The sequence below is a fragment of the Tachypleus tridentatus genome, chromosome 10 (assembly GCF_004210375.1).
Source record: "Tachypleus tridentatus isolate NWPU-2018 chromosome 10, ASM421037v1, whole genome shotgun sequence".
NCBI lineage: Eukaryota > Metazoa > Arthropoda > Merostomata > Xiphosura > Limulidae > Tachypleus > Tachypleus tridentatus.
This window is the reverse complement of record NC_134834.1, coordinates 182,259,613-182,279,086: the sequence shown is the minus strand read 5'-3', so window position 1 is coordinate 182,279,086 and position 19,474 is coordinate 182,259,613. Positions and strand designations below refer to the sequence as shown.

The 19,474-nt window shown below is 32.2% G+C and overlaps 1 protein-coding gene across 1 annotated transcript; it reads right to left on the bottom strand.

Moving 5' to 3' along the window:
• Positions 1–5,479: 5,479 nt before the first annotated feature.
• LOC143231072 (ubiquitin carboxyl-terminal hydrolase isozyme L3-like) lies at positions 5,480–14,234 on the bottom strand. The gene is made up of 10 exons (XM_076465606.1): positions 14,100–14,234; positions 13,835–13,846; positions 12,599–12,727; positions 12,113–12,257; positions 11,237–11,322; positions 10,557–10,604; positions 9,711–9,786; positions 8,857–8,915; positions 7,494–7,599; positions 5,480–6,166 (listed from the first exon to the last, which is right to left on the bottom strand). Exons 1-9 carry the CDS (start codon positions 14,136–14,138, stop codon positions 7,510–7,512), a joined length of 684 nt encoding a protein of 227 aa, XP_076321721.1. The 5' UTR covers positions 14,139–14,234; the 3' UTR covers positions 5,480–6,166; positions 7,494–7,509.
• Between the last annotated feature and the right edge of the window lie 5,240 nt (positions 14,235–19,474).

Genomic DNA, 19,474 nt, shown 5'->3' with positions numbered 1-19,474 from the left:
TCCCTATATTTTCGGGCTTCGTCGGCTTAGCTTGATGTATGATGAAGGGCAGAGAATTACAGTAAAGAAAAAATACTGTTCTATAACCATGTGGAAACAAGATAACCTCTTTTTTTTTAAAGCAACGGTAAAATTATACATTTGGGGAGATTATTCAAACAGAACAGTGAACATAAAATGCTTACTAGTATCATATACGTTAGACACTGTAAAATAGTCTGTAATCGTTATTCTTGAATTTATACTGTTACGTATTATAATTTGTTTCGGATGAGTGTCAGATTTTTTTACGCTTTATATGTTGCGTATTACTAGCCCAAATAACTGGAAATTTGAATTTGAGATCAGTAGTTAATTAAATGATGATATGTGTTAAATTTATGTTATTTGCCAAAAAAAAATGATACACTCAATTTACTTTTCTAAAATAAATATATGTGAGTATATAAACATTAAAAACAATTCAATTTATTATAACAGTTATTATTAATAGTTATTACAAATGATAGTTTATATACAACAGTTTAACAAACTTACAGACAACACTGAATCTTACATCTGGTCTAGAACTAAATATTTTATCGACGATCGAGGTCCACGACGAATAAATTCATTCTAAGCTGATGTTGTTACACCTCGCTTAAGCTAGCTACATCTTTTATCGGCTAGCCTCACACCAAGTACAAGCTGACTTTTCCCAATGAAGATATTTAATGTTCTCGTAGAAATAATAACGTCTAAAGTAATTCACTGAAGTTGAACAGTTTGTAATGTTCGAAATCTATAACGTTCCTGATCAACTTCTGTTGTTTTCCGACTAATAGGCGTTAATCACAATTATAACTTTCTAAGCCAAAAGCACACTGAATGTAGCTGACCAATAACCTTGTCTTCCGTCTCTCGGCTAGTTGCTATTTATAAGAATCACGCAGTTTTCTAGATGCTTCAAAAACATTCTAGTGCGTTTTTCTAAATAAATATTGTCGATTCTCACTTTTAAGAATGTTCAGGAAATTCGAAAAACAGGCGAGATTTGCGTAATGCATAGTCAATAATACATGTCACATGCAAAAAAAACAACAACAAGAACTATACACTAGGCTCTAAAAATAGATGTACAATGGTAAATCCGTTACAATACATCGGTACAAGCATCACGTCTTTACTTTCAAAAGCATCAAGTACTCAGTGAATTTCTTTTTTGACTATTTTATTTGTTTGTTTTTGGTAATTCTTCCAATGACGAATAGACTGTCTGCATTAGCTATCCCTAGTTTTGATATATCTACTGTTTCAACATGTTCTTTCGCAGGTTTTTTAAATACTTGGTAGAAAGAATGCTAAATACAGTACGTGTAACGATAATAAATTATTTCTTTTTCTATAAGAAAATTATCAAAAATAAATATACGTATATACAATGTAAATGATTGTTACACAGGTTTAAAATATATTTTTGGTATATGAAATCAAACCTTCTGATAAACAATTTCAAACAAATTGGTATTGACAAAAATAAAAGTATTTTTAGTTTACATCAGATATAATAGATATAGTGAAAATGTGTGTAACATTCTTAAGTTCAAAACAAATTTACAGTTTCATAAAGTAAAAACCATATGAGAAGGCATCAAATTCAGTAATTAAACTTTACGAATCAGATAATATTTTTGTCTGTATGTTACAAAAAACAATGAAATCTTTTCATGTTTTGAAAGCTGCAAATTCAAACAAATGTCACACATAATATATGTATATATAGAGAGAGAGACTGTAAAAACTCACTTGTAGTCTGAACTATTTCATCGAGTAGGTATTTAATTTTAAAATAAAATTGTTCTTGTTGTTTTTATAGCAAAGCCACATGGGGCAATCATCTGAGCCCACTGAGGGGAATCGAACCTCTTCTTTGAGGGTCGTAAGTCCGTAGACATACCGCTGTACTAGCGAGGTGCCAAAAACCAACTGGGATCCTGAAAATTAACCTAATACAAGAGAATTCAAGACTTTGTTTACCAAAACGTATACATGCTGAGAACTTATAAGAGAAAGACATTTCATTTCTAAGAAAAATGTTAATGATGACACAGCAAACTGATATTTTAGCAGATCTTGTTTCTCACTGGTAACTTAATGATACTTTTAAAAATGTACATACACATTAAAGAGTTATTTTAATAGAAACACTGTTAACAAGACCCTTGTCCACTAAAATGTCACTACAACTCTCGAAAGAATATTTTGATTTCTCTGTTTTATGCATTTGGATGTAAGAAACGAAAAATATAACATGTTGTAATTATTTCGTGCCATAAGATGGCGCTAGTAACAATACTTTAGAACTACCGTCAAGTTATGAACATTATTTAAATACTTACCTGCAAATATTCGAGTTAAAATTCAGTTTGTAGACTTAGAATGGTACTAGATACGTAATATGGGTAAAATAATAGTTTAACGTAAATTCGTAAGTACACAAACAAAGACAACTGTACTCTTCATGAATATTTTATTTTTTACCATCACAACGTCTCGTTTGTTTGTTTTTAATTTCGTGCAATGCAACTCAAGGGCTATCTGCGCTAGCCGTCCCTAATTTTGCAGTGTACGACTAAAGGGAAGGCAGCTAGTCATCACCACTCAACGCCAAGTCTTGGGCTACTCTTTTACCAACGAATAGTGGGATTGACCGCACATTATAACGCCCCACGGCTGAAAGGGAAAGCATGGTTGGTATGACGGGGATTCGAACCCGCGACTCTCAGATTACGAGTCGAACGCCTTAACCTACCTGGCCACGCCAGGCCTAACGTCTCGTAAAAGCAGCGTTAGGAGCATGAGAAAATCAGAACCTATAAGCGCTAGTAAACAGCATACAGTCGAAAGTTGCTGTAGACTAAACACTATTTTTGTTTTATTTTCTGACTGTAGTTATTTTAAATATTCTTTGCGGTATGATTCAGTGTTTATATTTATACATAAACGAAGAATTTAAAATTTCTCTTCGGTTGTTTCTTAAGATACTTGAAAATAGCCAAAAAATATTGTTTTCCTTTCAGAGTAAAGCTGTACAATGGTCTATGTGGAATCGTCACACCACTGGAAACTGAACTATAGGTTTTAGCATTATGAGTCTATAAACTGACAGATGGCGTTTGATGAAAATAAATAACACGCTGTTAAAACTGGCATCCGTGTTGATACCCTGTCTCATAGAAGCAGCGTGTATAACGAAATTAGAGAATCATTTAACATAACTATGTATTAACTCTACGAAATAGGTTGCCCCCACTAGTACAGCGGTAAGTCTACGGATTTACAACGCTAAAATCAGGGGTTCCTCGGTGGACTCAGCAGATAGCCCAATGTGGTTTTGCTATAAGAAAACACACGAACTAAGTTGGTTTCTACATTATCCAAACCAGGCAGAAACGTTACGCTAGGGGCAGATGTTCATGCTAGTAATTAGTAATCGTGGTATTCATACCAAATTTGAATGGACTGTAAAAAAGTGGATATTTTTTGGATAAAGTATTTTTTCTGAAAAGTTTGTTTTTAACTTCGCGCAAAGCTACTCGAGGGCTATCTACGCTAGCCGTCCCTAATTTAGCAGTGTAAAATTATAGGGAAGGCAGCTAGTCATCACACCCACCGCCAACTCTTGGGCTACTCTTTTACCAACGAATATTTTTATGGGTTGTGTTTGTTACTAAAAAACTCATAATGTAAAATAGTAATCCACAAGTCATTGCAACACAATGATTCATCATACAGAACTCAACATTTCATAAACGTTACTTATATAAACTGTAATATCTTTAAATAAACGCGGTATTCCTAATTTATAAATTACGTTTTTTTTTAACAACTCTAGTTTTTAGTGCTACATTTAAAAATTGCATCAATAAAGATAAGCAAATCCGAGACTAATACTTTTATTTAAATTTGTGTTCTGCTGTGAAGGAACAGTTGTTGCCCATACAACAGTTATTTTTCATATATTCAATAGATAACGCCACCTTTCATAAGCCTCACTCACCACTTCTGGTCTTAAGATCTTGTGATATTTAAGCACAACAGATGGCACTACTGTATTTACGAGTTGGTTTCTTGGACGGCCACGCCATTGTTCCTTTGGGAAGATTTACTTTATTGCACTAATTAAACCAAAGTGATTTAATATATCATTAATTTGAAGAAATTCTACTCCGTTTCAGAAAATTACATAAATTGTTATAAGGGTTTAAGTAGGTACCTTGGAACTCTTCTATAGAAGTTTATATCTCGTATTTCAAATTTCTATGTAACGTATAATTTTGATTTCATGTTCATAATCAGAGTTTCATCGATTTCTACATTCACATGCTAGTCAACATTATTTTAATAGGTCTTTAGTATCTGTATGCATATTTTGCAAAGCACCAGAACTTTTTGTATTATTAGTATTGATTTATACTAACCCAACAAGGTATTCTACGAGTTTACTTTAGTAACAGCAGTAAATATTGTGTATACTAACAAACTGTAGCCATTAAAGAATCCATTCAGCGTGAATCTCTAGCTTTTTTTTTTTTTTATACTTATTAGACATACTAGGTGTTTTCTACCTTTAACTCTAGGTTAACATGAAAACTTTCTAAATTATCATACATATATGTAGTCTGACGTAAAACATATCCATGAAATATCTTTTCCTTTTGTTCTCTTTACCTACTATTCTTGATCATTCCACTGTGGTATCACGTGTGCTTTCTCGTAGAAGAAACTGCTATAAAGCTAAACATATGTGCAAGTGATACTTTAAAATTACTACCCCTCTTACTTGTCCATTTGAATGGCTAACTGATATGGGTAGAGTACTAGATTTTTTTAAGTACAAGTACTCAGGTTTTTCAATCTATAACAACTCTTCACAAAATCTTAAAACTCAACCTTAAGTAATGAAATTGTACTTTGTCTACACATTGTTGTTTGTTTTGCCATTATTTTACCTTTTTAAAAGCGAGATTGAGTACAATTCAAGGACAGAAAATCCAATTTCATTTCATTAAACTCTTAATTAAACCTCCTCCTATTTTACGTTAACTTTGGGAAAAATTGGTGAACTAGAAAATAACAATTATGAACTTAGCTCGGTTGATAAAAGTTCTTACTGCTAAAATCATTCAGTTCGCACCTATCATGATATGCATTTTGCTAATATAATCTTGTAGGTTTATTTCCATACAAATTTATCATTAGCATTCTTTACAACTTGATAAATTTGTATGGAAAGTTGAAACTTCTGTAATGAACTAGAACAACATATTGGTGTATTATATTTGGGTATATCTATGCAAGAGATTAGAGATTTATTTTGCGCCATGATAAAACAGTGGTACTTGAAGCCACCTATAAATAAGTGAGAAAAAAAAACTTGTGCATTTGATTTTGCAATATTGTTTCAAAGTAAAAAAAGGTACGGAAAACATTTTTATCCTGCTTGTTTATTCAACTAACAAAATGCAATACATAATGGCTTGGAATGTTAAATAATACTAAGATAACATACTAGTGAAACATCTTTAGAAGCTTTCTAGTAACTTAGTTGAAAAAGAAGAATCTGGTTCGTAAAAATTAAAATGTAACAAATGATGCTTACGTTAAAAAATTTTGTTTAAACTTTGACAGCCTAACTTAAATTAAGTACAAATATTAAAGAACTGAACATTCATGCAAATTGTAACAAAACACTTCCACATTTGGTTATGTATAAAAATAGCAACAACAATAACAAAGCCAGTAATAACTTCAAAAAACAAATATTTTCCATCACACTCAAATTATATATTTAGTATCAAATAAATGACTCAAATATTAAGTAGTCTAAAAAAGTACTACATCAAACGCATTTTCCTCATCACTTTAATAGACAAACATTGTATAATTCAGATGGTACAACTACATGGTACTCACAGAATAATCACAATTAGAATAATTTACTTGTTTTTTCAATAGCACAAACAATGCAGTGCCATAATAAAAAAAACACAGCTGCAACTTGCTTTAACTGTTGCTCAGCATTCCAAATAGATGTGTAACAAAAGGCCACATGTGTCACATAAACAAGATATTTGGTACGAAGCAAAATGTCACAGTCATGCTAGGCTGCAGACGTGAAGATAAGCTGAAATGTAGACACAAACTTCTAATACATTGTAAATATGTTGTTAAACTATTAATTTCAGAAGGTTTTACTCCTATCCTAACAACTTCACAAATTTTAGTATGCAAAAACTGTAAATATTACATGTTAAAATCAAAAACTAGCTACAAAATTAGATCCCATATTCACACCTTTATTAAGACAAACAAGATTACATTACTTACAAAACTGCTACAACTATTAACAAATGAAAGCCAATTTCATGTTAAGGGATCTATTTATTGGATTATAATGACAATGTACATCGACTGCTAACAGAAAATTTTTTATTAGATTATAGACTTAAATGTCTTACTGCTAGAAACCTGTACACGAATGTTCTAAAAAACAACAACCGTCTTTGAAAGAAACCTGTAAAGGGCTGTGCTATTAAGGATTATGGTGTTTATCCACCATTAGATTTCACAAATCTTTGTCAATATGACAAGTATCAATTTCACACACTATTTCCTAGATATATGACCAACTGTGAAAATATTAAATATTTCTAAAATAATATCAAAATATTCAAAAATATGTTCATAAGATTAACAGAAGATAATATTACTTGAATGTAGAAGATAAAATAGGAGATTTTCTGAGCACACAAAGTACTTCATGGTTAATAACATACTTGGAATACTGTTTAAAAGGTTGGGACCAATTTAAAGTGAAACTTTAAACTGTAATTAATATGTATTATCCACTTTTTGTTTCATATATTATACATACATACATATTATAATTCTGTTTCATTGATTTTTATATTAAAGGTTTCACTTCAAAATGAATACATGTATATATAGTAGATTTTGAATTTTTATTTTTAATCTTCCACCTTTTACAATTTAATTTCATTAGATGCTAATTTCTATTGTAAAATCTAGAAAACAATAAAACTGAAGTTTGAAACTTACTGTTTAAGTAAAAAGCAAATATACAAGCTATATTTACATGTATAGGTTACAAACATTAATACATTCCTTATCTCATACAAATTATCACAGATAAGACTAACTAAAGGAGTAGTCTCACACCAGGTACAACTACCTCCATTTATATTATATTTAAACCAGAGAGCTATTCGTGTAGTCAGTTAACATGTGCAAGTGTACAGTTTCAGAGTTCTGCAACTTTCATAGTTTCTCCAGTCAAAAGTACTGATTAAAACATTCAGTAGTGGCCACTATAAAGATATCGTGAAAGTATTTCAAACATAAACATTAGCTGATACTGAGTCAGCTGTATTTAAGCAGATAGTTATTACTAATATTCAGAACCAAGTCTCAATAAACATGCAAAAACTTACAATAACTGACTAAGACTCAATTAGCAGCTGCTGCCAAGGCCAGAACATGAAATCTCACATTCTCAGGATCTCGCTCTATGAACTTCCTGCACACGCTAGCAGCATCCTGTAAAATTAACAGTTCAACTTTGGTCACCTCTAAAACAACACTGAATACAAAGATCGCATGAACTTGCACAACTTAAAATTTACCTGCATTACATATAAAGTTCACAGCAATATATTTTAACACCTAGCTCACTTTCAAGTAACTGAACAAAAGGTAATGATGTACAATAAGTTTTCTGGGAGATATTGTACACATACATATAAATCAGCCTTCTGCAGCCACCTTTACACATTCAAATATCCATTTCAGCAAAATGAACTAAATCCTCAGAGAACCAACCCTACACACACTTACTAATAAGTCACCATAGGTAAGAAGCTAATTTACATAAGCACAGACAGTATTATTGTTGTAACTGAGTGTCAATCATTAACACAATCAGTAGTTCATACGATCACTGGAGTCTATTTATGATACTAAAGTAGTTGATAATCTACTGCTATTTTTAGGGATTTCCTGAGAAGTATTGTGTTTGTGATGGGATTTGATCCTAGATTTTGTTCAGGAGAATGCTGAGTATTAATAATCTACTGCCATCTTCAGAAGTCCTGATATGTTAGTGGTCAAGATTAATCCTAATGCATCTTTTAAGATATGGGATTAAAAGGACAGTTTTTATCATCAGAAACAAACATTATTCTTAGGTCTTCTCTAAAGATGTTTACATATGAGCAATTGAAAAGTAGGAAAAAAAAATCATAATTAGCACATAATGGAAAATTAAAGAAATTAATATTTTGGCACAGATGACTGTACAGACTACTACCTATGACAATGGTCTGATAAACAAAAGTTTTCTTTGAAAATCAACAAAACTGTATTAAAATCTAGTTTTACTCACACTAACCAGTCATTAACCCAATGACTACAGCTGTTCCAAACACATGTGAATTTTTTTGGAAGCAGTGAATAATATATGGCATACTTTCATTCACCTGCAGGAAGCTAACTGTACTCTATATGACAAATCAGCAACCAGTTGTTTAATGTGCAAGTTTAACATGCTGGTCCTTGCTTTTAATTCACATAATACATTTGTTATTAACTTTTACAAATGTATAAAAAGATCTCTAAACTGGTAGAGAATTAACAGATGTGTTAGATGTATTTAAAACACATTTTTCACATATTGGTCATTTTTACATTAACAATAACTGTTCATAATCATCCATTTACAATTAACAAGTTAAGCTATTAATAACTCCAACAAAGCCCTGAAATACAGAAGCAACTATAACAGTAAGAAAGTGTCACCTTCAACAGGTTCTCTCTTGAAGTTGGGCCATGATTAACTGGAAGAGACTTGCGACCATCTGCACAAATATTAAAAAACAAAATAGAAATGAGTACTCTATAATATTTCTTGGCATTTTTCAAAACTTTGTGTGCATAATTTTAATAATAGCCTACTGAAAAACTCTCAACTTTAGAAAATTTCCATATTCTCTGGTACGTATACCATATTAGGAGTGTGTTATGCATGCATATAAATACTATTTTTCCATCACTAGTATCTAAACGTACTTTCAACTCTCCTGTTACAAACCCATCTAATTATGACAACTTAGAGCTAAGCCTCCTTTTAAAAAAAGTCAGGCTTCAAATTAACTATGTAAAAATACATTAAACACAATGTGTGATTAACCAGTTTTAGTGATGTTTGTTATTTGTAAAGGGGAAAAATCAAATATTTATTTGGATTTTGTTTTTTTGAAGACTGTAAAATTGGAAAGTTCAAAACAATAGTCTGAAATATGAAAAGACTTGTTTTTATACATGAGCGATTTGAAAACCTTTACTGCTCAAGTATTATTGAAAATTATATAAACTGTATATAATATATAATAATCCAAAAAACTATATAGGTGAAATAACTGTTAAGAGCATACGAAAACAAATACTAGTGATCAATAGGAGATATGTTCAATATACACACAAACAAGTTAAGCAATACAGAAAATACAGACCTGATTATCTCCATATCTCAGCATAATATCTATACCTAACATCACAATATGTAAAGAAAACATTTTGTAAGAGTTGATTTAAACATTAAAAGAAAAAACATTTCACTTATTGTAATTATATTAAAAGAAAAGTGATCATACCAAGTTCATAGAGGTTTCCATCTACTTCAACTAAAGTCATAAAGCGAAAATCAACTTCGTCATCAATACAGGGTGTCTGTAAATTACAGAACAGTTCATAATATCCCGAGTAAAACACACAAATAATAGTTCTAACTGTCCATCATCCCACTAATATAACAGTCCATTAAGCGACCAGCAAGTCCTACAAAGGCCATCAAGCTATTATTGGAGAAACAACTAAAACTTTTCCCTCAAGTCAAGATTTAAATGTCGTAGCTGAAGAGATTCATTAGAAATATTTAAAAAAGACAAGAAACATAGTTATACAAGTGTTTAACTGAACATATCAAGGAACACAAACAACAAATTATACCTTAACTATTATACACTAGTTATCACTACATTGACAATTCCATTATGTTTGGTTTTAGAAAACATTAAGTTTATGCTTTCACAGCTTTATTCACCAACTAGTGATGTATTACAAGTCTTTTTTTCACAGTCTACTTTTGTAAAATTTAATTTTACAACTAATACAGAGCAGTTTAAATAATCTCACGATACAGATCTTACTGGATGCTCTTGTTACAAGAACCAGTATTTGTACTTTTAAGGAATACCCTAAACATATCATTAACTTTCAAAGCCTTTTCGTGAAGAAATTTTACTCACAAAAATAATTTTTTTCTCTGTCTATGTGCATTTTTTAAGTAACACCTAATATTTTGTCATTACTTTATAAGCTTTGTTTGTCTTTATATTAAACTGTATGGAGAAACAGTAGTAAACAATAAAAACACACATTAAGTTTTGAGACTATAGTCATTTCCAACACAAATTTCAAATACAGTTTTGTTAACAAACCTGAGTCTGTCCTTCCCGAGCACTCATCTCATGGATGGCCGAAATACTCTAGAAATTAAAGAAAAATAAATTATTCACCATCAACTAAAGCAACAAATGCTTCCATTTTCCTTTAGGTTTCTGAAACTTATTGCTCATTGTCTATAGTATTATTACAATGTTCCATTTTGTAAAACACACCCACAATACAAATTTACTTAAGTTTATTAGGTGAACAACATTTTTAAAGATACAATCCAAACACAGTATAAGTAACAATCATTTCAGATTATAGATAAAACTATGGCTAACCAGTAAGATATACAACAAGACTGTGCATTCTAATCACAAGCAAGACTGTGGGGAAGGCATTAAACTACCTGTATTCATAACTAGATTAGTTTCTAGTTCTATGTGGATATTCATGGCTTTCTCCAAGCACAACTTAACATTAACTCCATTAATGTGTGGATACACTATACGTAAAGATAAGTTTAAGAAATTTTTACAAAGTGGAAAGTCTTGGGTTAACAAATATTTTTGACACAGAAACACATTCTTGAAAGTATTATCAACAGAAAGTATGCAATTCAATTTTTCAACAAGCAATTACATTTTTAAAGGCTGTAATTAGAAACATTATTTAATAATTTATGGATCTACAACAGATTAACCAGAAATGGTTGAAAAATTATACAAACCTCTTCTTGTTCAAGATGTTTTCCACGTTCTTCCGGTGACAAACTTTTAGTCTCATTCAAGAACTTGGCAATAGTCGAACCATTACCTGTTGAGGTTAGCAATTGAAGAATAATTTAAAACAGGGATCGTTCAGATATGTTAAGCTACAACAGAGATTAGAACAATATTCTAAACTGGTAAAACCTTTCTTTGTTATAGCCTAAGATACTATATTAATATCTACCCTTTAGAAACAAGATGCTTAAATTCAAAACACGTTCTAATCATAATTGTGTTCCAAAAACTGTATACAAATTATAAAAACTTTAGATTTGTTTCTAAATAGTAAAACAAACTCATTATGAGTTCATAATCACCATTAGCTCAGATTTTAAAATACTAACTGTATAAATAGTACAGAAAGTGAAAATTACATGCAACTGAAAAGTCAGAACTGAAAGACGTAAACACAAAGTTAGAAAACTACAGTAAAAAGACATTTAAACCGTTAACTAATACTTAATGACTTGCTTTATTTAGGCATACTTTTCACCAGTTGTTTTTATAATGATTTTAAAAACCACAACAGATCTAATTTCAGATGAAGCTGTAATTGGTTATTATTACACTTGTTTTTCACTATCAAGCATGTACAATTAATTTCATATCAACAAGTTTTCATAAAAGAAATTCACATATGCATAAACCTTGCGATATGAATAAGCTATGCTTTCTTCCTCTATAGTCACAATTATATAGTTTTAACACCGACCCATTGTTAGCAGCTACATGCAAATTGATGCCTTATTCGATATGACCATCATTGTTGACAACTATAGCAACCTCATTCGATACGACTGTTACCGTTTATTTATCAGCTAAACACAAACTGATACCTAGTTTGATATGGTCAGCACTGTTGGCAATAGCATTTAGCAGAGCAACAGTTCCACATGCATTTCTGATAGTCTGCTGCAAAAAATAAACTTGGTCACTGACTGACTGACCAGATGCCTTAGCCATTTCTACTCCTGCTTCATTCTGTAAGATATAATAAATTGACATTCAACACTTTTCCATTACTAGATGATAATTTTCGATTAAAATACAAAATTAAAGTGAAAAAAAAAAACCAAAATGGTCAACATAAAATACAAGGTGGAATCGTTTCTTATCAAACTGAACACAATTTTCACTTGAATTTCCCCAACAATTATGTGATAATACAGGTTTAATACACATCTTTACAAAAAATTGTCCTATTTCATGGTTTTCATTAAGAATGATCCAGACAAAATAAATAAAAATTATAAACTCCAAGATCTAAAAAAAAAAAAAAATTAGTAAAAACCAATTTGGAATGTTTTCTCAGCATATTCTACCTGTTTCCTTGATGGATACAGTAATAACACAGCCAAGACAGGGCTAGGAACAGTGGCCAAAAGTTCATCATCTAAACCAACCAGATCAACAACTGACCAATCCTTCGGTACTCCTAGTTCGTGTATGAACTGAACAAAAGAAATGTACAGTGAAAATATTTAAAACTTGCCCTACATATTTATCTATCATAGTAAATATATTCTAATAACAACAACAACAACATTTTTCTTTTAATTTATAATTAACACAACATTATAGTACAGTTCACTTGGAAACAAGGAATTATACATGTAGTTAAAGCTTAAGTTTAGTAATCAATTTTAATGAAACGTAAAACCCAAATATGTCGCATCCAGCAAGTTCCCTTATTATCTTGATAAAGATGTGACTAACATGTCATTGAAACAAATTAATCCTATCATGAAGTCACTTTGGAACCATTGTTAATTAAAAACTAGTTATTCAAATCACTAGAACCGTTGCCTATAAAGAAATTTTTTTTTAAATCGCAATGTTTACTAACTTCACAGTAATCACTGATGACCATAACATTAGAAGAAAGTTATGAAACACTGCAATCCATATATATCCATTAGTTTCTTAGTCAGAATCAGTAATATTCGTTTCACATATTATTTTGGAGTAAAATATTTTTCAAACTCTATTCTATTAACATTAAACATTTTCCAATATTTGGAGAAGTACCTTGAACAAATTCACTATATCATCAAAATATTTCAACGTATTCCGATTTCAAAAGATATGCAGATACGTGAAAAACTGAAATAATAAAACAGTTACTGTTATATTATTTTTAATTGAACTGTTAATCAAAATGACAAAAGGCAATCGATTTAAAGTTTACCCAAATATCAAGTAATTACGTATTAATAAAAATATAAACGAAATTCGTACAGGCCACAACCCTTTATTATAATTAATTTATACAGCACAGACCTAATGCAACCATCGCAAATGTTTCGAAACCGTAAAAATCAATTGCCAGTGATGACGCAACTACAGCCATAGCAGTCGTAACTTAGTCGGGCTACGCTTGTAAACTTCATCAACAGTTCCTTCAGTTCCTGGAAGAGTGGCCTGTACCCAAATACACATAATGGAGATACTACTAAATTTTCAAAATACCTACCGCTACCACTGCACACAGCTTGAATCATAAACATTGAAATTTGGAAAGGAAAGGCCATACTGCATTTACACATTATTGTGCTTACCTTGTTCATTACCTGAAAAAAAAAAAAAAAAAAAACAGACTTTAAACGTAATGCTATAGTTTTCACCAAAAACAACTGTACACATTAATCACGTAAACAACAAACTTGAAATCGCGAACGACATATAAACGTAAAAACACATCGATTTAGTTCAAGTACTGAGACAGCAATGCAGTAACTAGGCTTAGGTTTGAAATATTTTTATAATTGTATACATATTAACACATTAAAATATTATCTGTAATTTATAACGTATAATACTCACATCAGGGTTTGATTCAAGAGGTAACCACTTTGCAGACATTTCTAAGACAAATTGTTTCAACCGGTTTCTACTTATTGACTAGACCAACATCTACCGTCACGCTACACCAAAAATTCTGAGTCATCTAAACTGGTATATAGCTTTATGAAGGGTTTCCGACGTCTGGGAAGAAACCATTCCTGTGAAGGTGAGATGCTAGAAAGCATATCTAGATTCAACCAAGCAAGTGGTTACAGATAAAAAAGCACAGAACAAATATTTTTCTTATTTCTCTCTGTATTTTTAAATTCTGTAAACTAACAGAATAAATAAAAATGCTTTCAAAAAGAATATGAAATTCATCGTTTATGGTGTACTTTCTGATAAATAAAAAAGTGATACTTTATCAAATACTTTCCATCGAGTAACAAACTGTTTACTATAGTTATGCGATTTTTTATTACACAGTGAGTAATCTTAATGTCAGAGTAAGCTATATCATACACACTAATTCTTTAGCAAATTATTAATTTTAATTTTGTAAAAAGCTACATGAGAGCTATCTGCGCTAGCCGTCCCTAATTTAGCAGTGTAAGACTAGAGGGAAGGCTACTAGTCATCACCACCCACCGCCAACTCTTGGGCTACTCTTCTACCAACGAACAGTGGGATCTACTGTAATGTTATAACGTACCCACGACTGAAAGGGCGAGCATGTTTGGTGTGACGGGGATTCAAACCCGTGACTTTCAAATTACAAGTAAGGCGCCCTAACCACCTGGCCATGCCGGACAATATCACACAATGGAAAAAAAATCCTAACAAATTATGGAAGCATATCAGACAGTGATCAAAGTAATTTACAAAGAGAATGGAGGGCCTGGTTAATAGCTAGATGTTCATCTTATTGTACATTGAAAAAGAACCACATTTACAAGTTTTACACAAACTTCTAATTGACAGCAGTAAGTACTATCGGGTATTTACAGCCGCTTTATCAAACACAAAAAAGAAGTTTCTATAGCAAAATTTAAGAGCAAAGTAACGAGACAGACAGAGAGAGGCCTCTGCTGAGCTCGTTGAAAATATATTTGTTGACATGCAACACATTCGCAAATGCTGTAGTAGATAAAAATATGCATATTAAAACAAATCAAATAGGGTCTGCATCTTTAAAGAAAGCTTTCCCATTAGCTATAAATCCTGGAGCGATTAAAGCCACCAACCACTACTAAAGACATATTTTAGAAATTATGGGATCGTGAGATCAAATAGCGTTAATATGTAACTTATTCTGATAAAGGGTTAAGAAATAAATTCACCAACAGGTTCTTTCGTGGAAAGTTTTGCAGCATATCGATCAAAAATGTTTTTGTAGCTACCATTGGTGAGAAAACCAGTAAATTGTTTACAGAGATGAATCAAGAAGACAGATTAGTGCTGAGGAGCAAAGTGGTCACAACGTTTTGAAAAAGGGAAGGTTGAAAGACACACTCTCTAGGGAAGCCTTACTACGTAACATGTGTAGGTATTAACCACAAAGGGAAAGTTAGGCTAATATTAATAATATACTTTATGTGGAATTACAAATATTATTTGAAGTTAGGCTTATAGTTAGTTACACTAAACTTGTAGAAGTTGTTGTTGAAAAAATAATGCATTTTTGTTGTCATTAAATGAACTAGAGTTTGCTATATTTTGCACTGAAAAATCCACAACAGTAACTGTTTCACCATTAACCAAAACAGCAACAAATTATCATTTGTGAGAAAATCTTCTTATTTGCTTATAATATACAACAAGGTGTAAAAAATAAATCTAAGATATGTTTAGAGATTCAACCGTCTGTTTTCTTCATCACTGAAGATAAGTAATAAATGATATTATTTTTATTTACTTTATGTCTGTTTCTCCGAGAAATCGTTATGAAAAATAAAAGTAAAAACAAAACGTCAGAAAAAAATATTTCATTGTATATAAATTTAATAACCTTTAAAAATAATGATAATGCAATGGTAGCTTGTTTTGTTTTTGTGAATTTCGCGCAAAGCTACTCGAGGGCTATTTGGCCTGGCATGGCGCGTAAGGCGTGCGCTTCGTAATCCGCGGGTTCGCGCCCGAGTCGCATAAACATGCTCGCCCTCCCAGCCGTGGGGGCGTGTATAATGTGACGGTCAATCCCACTTTTCGTTGGTAAAGAGTAGCCCAAGAGTTGGCGGTGGGTGGTGATGACTGCTGCCTTCCCTCTAGTCTTAAAAAATTAGGGACGGCTAGCACAGATAGCCCTCGAGTAGCTTTGTGCGAAATTCCAAAAAACAAACAAACAAGCTATTTGCGCTAACCGTCCCTAATTTCGCAGTGTAAGACTAGAGGGAAGGCAGCTAGTCATCACCACCCACCGCCAACTCTTGGGCTACTCTTTTACTAACGAATAGTGGAATTAACCTTCACATTATAACGCCTCCACGGCTAAAAGGGGCGAGCATATTTGGTGCGAATCCGCGACCCTCAGATTACGAGTCGCACGCCTTAATCTACCTGGCTGTGCTGGGCCAATGGTAGCTTCTTTTAATTATTTCTGAAAAAAACAACCTGATTCATTTTGAAAAAAAAATAACGACCTATGCTTTGTTGGTTTTTTTATCAGCACAAAATTATTAATATTTTATTCACCAATTTAGAGATAAAAAAAACGTCACATGAATTGAAAACTTCTCTGGTTTCAATACTGAGTTGTTTTTTTATTATTTTTAACTATATACATTTTAAGGATTTTATATCATAGTACCTTTTTTTGGCAGGTTTCCCGTTAATTATCCAATAAAACATTTCAATATTTTTCAAAATAAATTTGCAAGCTTCTGATCTCATACATGTTGTACAGTTTCGATTGTGAACTGAAAAACAAAGAGGAAATAATAAACCACATTTTCAACTTGATTAAAAACTGATAAGACAATAACTACATAGACTAAACTGCTTTTGTCTTTACATCAAAATAAAAACGGTAATGTGTGAAATTAGTCAACCTTAAAACAGGTTCAACCAACTTAGTTTATTTTATTAAGGTAAAAATCGTTATAATAAAAGCAGAATAGCTTATTTACTATTAATAAAATAACTTCTTTACTCCCAGTAGCACAGCGGTAAGCCTGCAGAATTTTAATGGTAGAAATCAGGTTTCGATACTCATAGTGGATTGAGTACAGACAATCCATTATCTAGTTTTGTGTTTAATTGCAAACAAACGAACTAAAAACATGTAAAAATAAAACTGGAAATTTAAATACGAGAAAGACAAATCTCTCCTTATAGGATTGGTTGGTTTGTTTTGAAATTTCGCGCAAAGCTACACGAGGGTTATCTGCGCTGGCCGTCCCTAATTTAACATTGTAAGACTAGAGGGAAGGTAGCTAGTCATCACCACTCACCGCCAGTTCTTGGGCTATTCCTTTACCAACGAATAGTGGGATTGACTGACACATTATAACGCCCCCACGGCTGAAAAACGAGTATGTTTGGTGTAACGGGGATTCGAACCCGCGACCCTCGCATTACGAGTTGAGTGCCTTAACCACTTGGCCATGCCGGGCCTCCTTATAGAGCTCCAATCCCCTGTTCTTTAGACATGTGAAATATTTAAGCTTAATATATAATTATTACTTAAGTCAACAGCTTTAAGCTAGATATTAACCCCATTAGGGGGCGTAGCCAGGAGTATTATGGCCTGGAACCACCATCACAGTATTCTAAAGAAATTTAAACGGCTAGAAATATTCTGAATCTATTAACAAACACGTTTCTTTCATATAAATCACTTATACGTTTCTTTCATATAAATCACTTAACCTGGTTGTGTTCCAGAACCTATCTATATTTTATTTTAAGGCCCACCCACTAAATGGCCCGGCATGGTTAAGCATGCCGTAATCTGAGGTGGCGGGTTCGCATCCCCGTCACACCAAACATACTCGTCCTTTCAGCCGTGTGGGCGTTATAATATGACGGTCAATCCCACTATTCGTTGGTAAAAGAAGAGCCCAAGAGTTGGCGGTGGGTGGTGATGACTAGCTGCCTTCCCTCTAGTCTTACACTGCTAAATTAGGAACGGCTAGTACAGATAGCCCTCGAGTAGCTTTGTGCGAAATTCAAAAACACACAAACAAACCCACTCAATAGTGCTGCCTTTGCCTGTGTAGATTACTCATATAATGATGTCTTAGTTCGCAATGTCTATAACGCTGTTTTAACATTTACAGACAAATAAGAACTATAACAATGGCATTTTGATTATTCTGTTGTCCTATATTATGGTTCCATTGGAACAATTTCGCTATGACGTTTTTGAACTTAACGTAGCAATTAAGAAACAAGTAGAAAACGACAGAAAAGAAAAAAGTCCATTCTCGTGAATTTCATTCATGAATGCAATTACAATACGTGCAGAAGCGATGAAATTCTGGAAATATCTACTGACCTGTGAAAAGTAACTTTGAGGTATATCATCGTAAGTCAGCATATATAACGAGTCGCGCCAAACATGCTCGCCCTCCAGCCGTGGGGGCGTTATAATGTGACGGTCAATCCCACTATTAGTTGGTAAAAGAGTAGCTCAAGAGTTGGCGGTGGATGGTGATGACTAGCTGCCTTCCCTCTAGTCTTACACTGCTAAATTAGGGACGGCTAGTACAGATAGCCCTCGAGTAGCTTTGTGCGAAATTCCAAAACAAACAAACAAACAAACCTTGTATAACGAGCCCTGGTGGCGAAACGCTTGATGAAATAAATTAGTTCTTGTTATTACAAGTAGATGGGGTGTAAACCTTTTTTTTTATTATCATCAATATATTATCATTCCTTTTAAAAGTATTTTAATAAAATTTTTATAGAAAATTAATAGTATGTTAAAATGACAAGTGTCTTACAATTGTTGGCACATAAATATTCAAAATGAAAGCGTTTCGGTACTATAAACACAACTGAAAAATACTTCAGTGCAAAGAAATATTTTGTTGTTGTTTTTTTGTAACAAATTCTATATGTTCGGGAGTATTATCTTATTTGATTCCTTGCTGCAGTCTGTTGTTCAAGCTGCTCCAAAAGGCTTATGAATAGATATCAGATCATAAATTTAAAAAGAAAGATGTAATTCTTGATACTATGTTTCACCTTAGGCTTAACGGAAAACGTTATCCTGGGTTTTCTATATAATTACTTTGCCATACAAAATATTTTGCGAGGGGTACCAAAGCAGGTATTATTTCAAAGTGGAAACAAACAAAAGCAATTAGCTGTTGCAGGTTTTATTAACTACGTTTAACACCAATTTACTTGATTTGTCTCTTTGAAGCAATGGTGATTTTTTGTTTTCGTTTTTGAATTTCGCGCAAAGCTAC